The 7,816-nt window shown below is 34.8% G+C and overlaps 1 protein-coding gene across 2 annotated transcripts; it reads left to right on the top strand.

Annotated features, from left to right (window-relative positions):
- The first annotated feature begins 392 nt into the window (after window positions 1-392).
- Ero1l (endoplasmic reticulum oxidoreductin-1-like protein) lies at window positions 393-4,413 on the top strand. Of its 2 annotated transcripts, none has more exons than XM_076447753.1 (9): window positions 393-547; window positions 1,039-1,309; window positions 2,501-2,704; window positions 2,772-2,929; window positions 2,998-3,183; window positions 3,248-3,294; window positions 3,369-3,714; window positions 3,803-4,096; window positions 4,175-4,413. In XM_076447753.1, the coding sequence occupies exons 2-9, from the start codon at window positions 1,184-1,186 to the stop codon at window positions 4,224-4,226; spliced, it is 1,413 nt and encodes a 470-aa protein (XP_076303868.1). In that variant the 5' UTR covers window positions 393-547; window positions 1,039-1,183; the 3' UTR covers window positions 4,227-4,413. The 2 variants fall into 2 exon arrangements, with proteins under 2 accessions (XP_076303868.1, XP_076303867.1); XM_076447752.1 differs by lacking the exon at window positions 393-547 and adding an exon at window positions 760-911.
- The last annotated feature ends 3,403 nt before the right edge of the window (window positions 4,414-7,816 follow it).

The following is a 7,816-nucleotide window of genomic DNA, read 5'->3' on the forward strand; positions in this document are numbered from 1 at the left end:
TTGTATCACTATCGAGAAGTATAAATTTGGGGGCGTGGCCTCCAAAAATGCTTATTATATGGTCTATATTCTATATATATAATTATAAGATATATATAAGATAGTACACTCTCTGCTGATAGTACATCGCTTTTCAAGTTTACAGAATACTTTGAACATTCTCCGCTAGGTTTGTGTCATTCGCTTTTCCCCACTCTGCTTGCATATAAAATTTAAATATCGATAATGTTTGATTAGGACCACTTGAATAAATAAGTAATACTTTATACTATAATAAATTGTTCAATATAGCGCACGAGAGAAACGAACAATTTAACATAACAATAACGTATTATACATTTTCATAGCCAAACGCAGTTATTAATAAATTCATAGGCCTTTTTGACAGGATTTTGAAGTTAATTTTCGTGGACATTCAGCAACAAGTACTATAAGAACACGTGGTATTAAATTTAAATACGAGTGATTAAGGATAATAGAGGGGAGTCAAAGTTTGTACATTACGTCGGATAGAAATTATTTTAGTACTCTTCTGGGACCTCTCAAAGTAAGTTAACAAATGATTATAACAACACGTGAACTATTTGCATCAACATTTTTAGCTCCAATATATACTTAAAAATTTACATATTTCGACCTCGATGTATCATTTTCTCATTGAAAATCTTTTTACGTAATACGACATAGTTCACGATAGTATATTTGCATACTATCTTAATAATATACGTTTATTACAGCATGACTGTAATCATGCACGTAACTGACGTAACTAATACGATCTCATTGTCAGATCATCTCTCGCAAGTGTGAAGTAGTGACACACAAACACATTCCAAGTGTTCATAGTACCGTTATTCCTACTGTATTTTATTTTTCGTTTTGCATATTCGGCGATTATATAAATATATTCGGTGAGACAAACGATTAATTACATAGTTTGCCAAATAGATACGGTTACAATGTATAATTGTAGCGGTGTTAATCAATTAACGATATATCAGAGATGAGAAAAATGTCAGCGAAGTTTACTTTCGGTAGGAAGCTATACGTTTCTGATGGCACGTACCTAGTCTGGTTCTTGTCATCAAAGGTGGGAAGTGTGTTAGATCGTCGCGGTAACCCGCGATAATAACTTTATTATCGGCTTGAAGCGTGACCGAGTCACATACCAGTGAACAGAATTATGACAAGCGGACACAGTGGAAACATGTTCACCGTTCTCATCCTCTGCACCGTGTTTTTACCTTCCGTTTTACACGCCAGTTATTTCGGACTGAACAATGAAAACAACGACCAGTGTTTCTGCAAGGTATTATTATTTTCCTTGTTTTTCCGTTGTTCAAATTTTCCTGTGAGAAACGTATAAACATAACCCGTCGAACAGATGGGATGTGTCAAACAGATGGCTACACAGGGTGAGTCTCAAATAACTCGTAAGTTATTTGTTGTATGAAAAAATGTTTCGAACAAAAGTTGCATGGTTTCCTAGGATACATGCAGTCCTCTAATTTGTTTTGTATTACTTTGCTTTTTTATAGAAATACGAAGGTCACCTTCAGTTTTTTAAATTGAATGTCTAATATTTTTTCTCGAATTCGGATAAATGATGAAATTCTACGTAAAAAAGTATTATGTAAAGTGGGACTTAAAATGAATAAAATTACTGAGATATTTTCAAATTAATAATCAACGTGATTCGTAACACGACTTTGTTTGCGATGGCAGGCTGTGTTTGTGAACATGTTTCCGGTTAGATCCACAGTCCAATTATTATGATGTTTAGTAATCGGCAACCGCTGTAATTATTAAGTAGAATGTTTCCTAATCGTTGGGTCGGATGTGGCAGCAATTACTTCCTTTGGGGAACATTAAAAGGTGAAGTTTATCGTGAGCTATTAACGACAGCTAAAGATATGTGAGGATATATTATTAGTGCATATGCTGCAACAGCTACAGAAACACTGGAAGAAGTTCTTTGCTCACTGATAACGATTACGCAAGTGCGTTGACTGCAATGGATAGCACTTTGAACACTGTTTAAAATAAAACTTGTTTTAAAAATATCTCAGTAATAGTAGATAACTGGAGATGACTCTCATATCTCGATAAAAAAGCAAAGTAATAGAAGACAGATTAGAGTACTGTATGTCCCCCAGGAAACCATGCAACTTTTGTTCGAAACACTTTTTCGTACAACAAATAACTTACTTTGCATGGGCAGCAGGAGTTAAATTCATTTCATCGCATAATAGATTTTTTACATCGAATACATTGTAACAATATTCTCAGATTTTTCTAATCGTTTACTGTTTTATAGTTTACCCAGCCAATTTCTTGATAAATACATAAAAATCCACAGTCTACGAGACTCGCCCTGTATACAGGTAGCATTCTCCCGATGGATTATTAGTTTCAATACTTTTGAGTTGGATGTTAATTTAGATAAATGTGTGTTATACATACTTTATTATATCTAATAATACTTGTTGTCAATTTTTAGTTGAAAGGTTCTATAGACGACTGTAGCTGCAATGTGGACACAGTGGATTATTTTAACAATAAAAAGATTTATCCAAGACTTCAGAGTCTTCTAGTCAGAGATTATTTTCGTTTCTATAAAATCAATTTGAAACAGGTGTGTCCCTTTTGGGCGGATGATAGCAAATGCGTTATGCGACATTGCAGTGTGCAACCCTGTCAAGAAGTGAGTGCCTCAGGAATTACATTAAGAAAGTTGATAAACAAAACGTTAAGCGTTTCTTTGCTTGCAGGAAGACATTCCAGATGGACTGAAAGGAGATGCCTTCAGGCATACGCACTTCAATGAAAGTCCTGTGGATAAATATAAAGCCAATGTTCAATTCAACGATTGTATGCGTAGTGCTAAAGATCATAACAAAGAGCTCGGTTATCTGAATACAACCATTAGGTAAAGAAGTTTCTGTATACTTTAGATAGATACTATCTCTGCGCTACGAAATAATAATATTTCTCCAGTTCAGAAAATTACAAAGATTTCGAGTTGTGGAAGCAATACGACGACGCTCAAGATAACTTTTGCGTGGAGGAATCTAGTCCCGGAGAATATGTGGATCTTTTGCTTAATCCTGAGAGATATACAGGCTACAAAGGACCCAGTGCACATAGAATATGGCACAGTGTCTATATGGAAAATTGCTTTAGGTATGTTTATTCTATCCTTCGAAAAAAGGAAAAATTTCATTGTATATTGTACGTTTAATTTCAGACCAGAAAATTCACCTGGTTTTTATATTCAATCTTCAAAAATAAATGGCAAGTTCACTCGATGTTTACGTATTCTAAACGAAACAATCAGTTTATTTTAACACGCATACTTTTTGCTTCAGGAATGTGCTTGGAAAAGAGGGTATTTTATCGCGTTATATCGGGTCTTCATGCTAGCATTAACATTCATTTGTGCGCGAAATATTTATTGTCGTCGAAAGATAATCCAATGCTGCACGGCGGTCAATGGGGCCACAAATTAGAAGAATTTCAAAGAAGATTTTCGCCGGACACAACTGGAGGCGAAGGTCCGAATTGGTTGAAAAACTTATACTTCATCTATTTACTGGAGTTAAGAGCTCTGGTTAAAGCTGCACCATACTTGGAACGTGAAGAGTACTATACTGGCAGCAAAGTACAAGATAAAGATACACGCGCAGCGATAAATGATATTTTAGGCGTGGTCAAGTATGTTACATTTTAATTGTCATATTAATACGGAACTTATATACCAATTGTATACCATATACTTATTTAATCGATGTGTATCGTTTAGGTCATTTCCAGAACATTTTAACGAAAGCGTCATGTTCGCCGGTGGTGCAGAGGCTCAACTGTTGAAAGAACAGTTTAGGCAACATTTCCGAAATATTTCTCGCATTATGGATTGCGTAGGATGCGACAAGTGTAAACTTTGGGGAAAACTTCAAATACAAGGGTTGGGCACAGCATTGAAAATTTTATTCTCGGGAAAGTTCGATAGATGGGAGCCAACATTGCATAACTTTAGTAGACGACAATTCTATCTAGAGAGAAGCGAGATCGTTGCTCTTATAAATGGCTTTGGAAGGTAAATATTGTTTGACAAAACATTGGTACACTGAGTTCGATTGTTCACGATCTTTAAATCAATATTTTGTTTCCACAGACTATCGGAAAGCATCTACGAGTTGGATAGATTTCGAGACCTGATGAGATAACAGGATTATAGCATGTAATTATGTAATTATTGCGGGGGAAACACATCACACAAATTACTTAATATAATTTAAATTTATATAATAATAGTTTCTCGAATAACTGATTTGGAGCGGTTAGATGTTACTTAAACAGTTTATATCCTTTCAAATAGGTAAACAGTCGCAATAAAAATCGTTATAATTTATACTCGACGCGCAAGGATCGTCGCTTCTTTGAAACTAGAGATTATACTGGCATAACACAAATGTTTATGAGATTCTTCTTTCTTGAAATATTATTATGATTTTAATGATCGATCATTTTTATTCCGTCTGTGATAAACAGTTTATCTATGGGAGAAAGAGTTGTCATACCAATTTCGAAAGTAGCTTACTGCTAGTAGAAATATTCCATATTTGGACAACTCTTGCAGTTTACAAATTAGTATTCGTTCCGATCAAATTTGTTACAGACGCAATCGTAGTCGTTTTCTTGGTATAGTTTGAAACCGTGTTTGTCGGTAACATAAGTAGACTGCGGATCTTTATGCATTTATATGGCTTCTAAAAATGTTAAAATATAAAATTCCACAAAATTTAATACGATTTTTATTTATTTCGGATCTACAAAGGCTTACTACCACTGAATATAAGATTTTATTTGTTCCCATTTTCTTAAAATTTGCATAAACATCCGCAGTCTAATTATAAGAATGTATACTGCAATACGTTCTATTCGATAAGGTACTGTGCGTTAGAAGCATTGCCTATGATTGTCTAATTTTGATATCAACGGATATGGACGTACAGTTTTCCAAATAATCTTCTATTCCAGGTTTCTATATTCTTGCTACACGGATAGCGAGACGAAGAATTCTATTATTTTCTGATAAATTTACACATAAAATACAGACATTTTGTATATTATGTTGGGTCAGTGGGACAATAATCTTGGTTTTGTAAATTCACAGGTACATCGACGTACAATTGTGTTATCGTCTCGCTTAGTTCATTGTGGATGTCTATGATTTTTGTAAACATTTATATATATACATACATATACATATGTATACTGTTACGTAACTTCCGAGAGAGGTGGTAGAATAATTAGATTTTTGCACAAGTAGCTGCATGTACACGTTTTTTAAATTTATACAGACTTTTTTTTTATGCTGCTCAATTTATACCGCCTTTGAGGGTCCAGTGTTTTTTAAACGTAGAGCGCTACCATGATGAAATAAATTCATTGTACATAGCAACGTGTAAGCCATTCGGCACCGTTTACCTTGCATGATCGGAAGTCGACATTATTTTCCCACCAACTCAATATTTTTATATTTTATAACATATAAACTATTTCATACTATTGTATATATATATACTTCTATGCAGACTACCACTCGTAAGTCACCGAGCATTCGATCGATCGATCGAAAGATTATCGATCATAGATGAGAATAAAAGAGTTAGAGAATAGTTTGAAGCAATTAGAAAGCGATACTCCGCTTTGATCATTTACATGACGTTTTCATGACACAGGTTCGCCTTTACCGCACGCGTATTAACGTAAGCGCCCGCAAAACTTATGAGTGATAGCGTGTAGTTATTTATTACGGAAAGATCGAATTGTACTGCTTGAAAATTATAAAGTATCTATGTTCTTTTCAATTTCCCAATGGAACGTGTAAATGAATAGTATTTGAGATGAGTATTTCGTACGAAATAAAAATATATTAACCGAGTCCCGTCGATGTTTCTACGTCAGATAAGCTGATACATTTGATACGTTATCGTGCATTCATCTCGATTGATCCAGACACTTTCTATCCTTTTGCTGATCCCAATCTTGTTTTCCTTTAATTTATCTATTATCAAGGTTCCAGGAGGAGAAGTTCTCTTTAATTACGTACACTCCCGTCCACAAATCACCGGATACTTATCTTTAACAAAATGGTAACTAAAGAATACAAGCTTCCAGCTTGATTTTATCGTTTTATTTAGATTAGATGTAGCTAGATAATATTTTAATGCAAAATTAAACATATACATATATACTATTTGAATAAATGTTGGAAAAAAGAGATTGAGTAGAAGAATAATAATTAAAATTTAGAAAACATGGGATATTTTGGTCAAATTTGATTCACATGTTTCCCACATTAGAAAAAGTTATTTTTATCTCATAATATAGATCCTCTAATAACAAAAAATCGTCTGCATCCAAAATGAATAAGTGTCCGGTGACTTAATGAACGGGGGTGTAAACCATAGGATGTAGAAGAAAAAGTTTTCAGACAAAATCTATCACGACATATTTATCGCACCCGATTCATTTTCAAATGCATTTTTTCGAAAACAATGCCTGATATAACACCGACGTATCGTTTCGATATAATGTTCTTGAATAACAGACACCGAAGACATCTTGGTATCTGCTATCTGAACCTGTGGAACTTGATCACGCTTCTGAATAATCGCCGGCCACCCTGACGGTGATCCCAAAAGGAGATCCGGTGATTGCGATAACGCTAATATTATCTTGCGGTTCGTTATTATTATAACGCTATTGGTATTTACAGATAGGATGGTTCGTTTGAAAAAATGCTGAACTTAACATAAAGCGTACCTTTAAACACAATGACAAACTGAAACACAAATGTATACAATTTTTCCGGATTACGATTTTCCTGTGAAAAATCTTTATCAAAATAAAAAATGATCACGAATAAACTGTTTCGGATCTTTCGAGTGGAATTTTTCAGGCTTCTTGAATGTTCTGCTCGAATCGTTAGAATTAGTTGTTCGAGTACACAGTACACAGTAAAGCAGGGAGTTCCAACTTGTTCCCCTCCGAGAAACCTCTTCCTACTACAGTAAAGTCGCGATCTAGCTCACTGAGGATCTCCACGATCACTGTCCCTTCGCCTACCCCTTCCACCTTCTACAAAACACTTACTTCCTCAACCAACCTCCCTTTCGTAAGTAACGACGGAAGTTGGTGGGGGACACTGGACGCTATGGTGGCGACTGTTTTGTGTTAATTGAGACAAAAATATTCTACGACAACGATGAAGTTTAAGAGGGTGAGTAGAGCCTAAGCGGGGAACGTGCCGCGTATGGCTCGCGAGCTACAAGTTGGAACTCTCTGCAGTAAAATCGCGATCTAAGCGCGACGGAGCTTTCCGATCTAAGCCAGTTCGCCTACCCCTTCCACTGGGGGGCATACCCCGCGAGGGACTAAGATTTGAACCACTACTAATGCAATAACAAAACTTCTTTATTTTTCATTATTTTTTGATGGGACTTCCACCAACTTATTTGTGACATTTTTCTTATTACTTCTGATAATATACTAATCTAATTCTTTGAGAACATATTTTCGAGATGTTAAGTCGTTTATGTAAACATATGCTATATACAGCATATGTAATTATAAATATATGATAAAATATAAATTATGCTTCACATGTACAGTAAAAATGGGTCAAATTGTATCTCGTTTGGTGTTCTTTTAATCAGAAAAATGTGGCAAATATATTGGTAAAACTTCATTAAAAATAAGTAAGTTTTTACGTAATTGAATCGGTATTACGTATTTTATGTAAACGGTC

Source organism: Lasioglossum baleicum, chromosome 3 (assembly GCF_051020765.1).
Source record: "Lasioglossum baleicum chromosome 3, iyLasBale1, whole genome shotgun sequence".
Classification (NCBI taxonomy): Eukaryota; Metazoa; Arthropoda; class Insecta; order Hymenoptera; family Halictidae; genus Lasioglossum; species Lasioglossum baleicum.

Excerpts from the sequence above, each read along its gene's own strand:
- Ero1l (XM_076447753.1), top strand. The coding sequence starts at position 1,184 with ATGACAAGCGGACACAGTGGAAACATGTTCACCGTTCTCATCCTCTGC. Across the intron at positions 1,310-2,500 it reads ACGACCAGTGTTTCTGCAAG|TTGAAAGGTTCTATAGACGA; the intron begins GTATTATTATTT and ends GTCAATTTTTAG. Across the intron at positions 3,715-3,802 it reads GATATTTTAGGCGTGGTCAA|GTCATTTCCAGAACATTTTA; the intron begins GTATGTTACATT and ends TGTATCGTTTAG.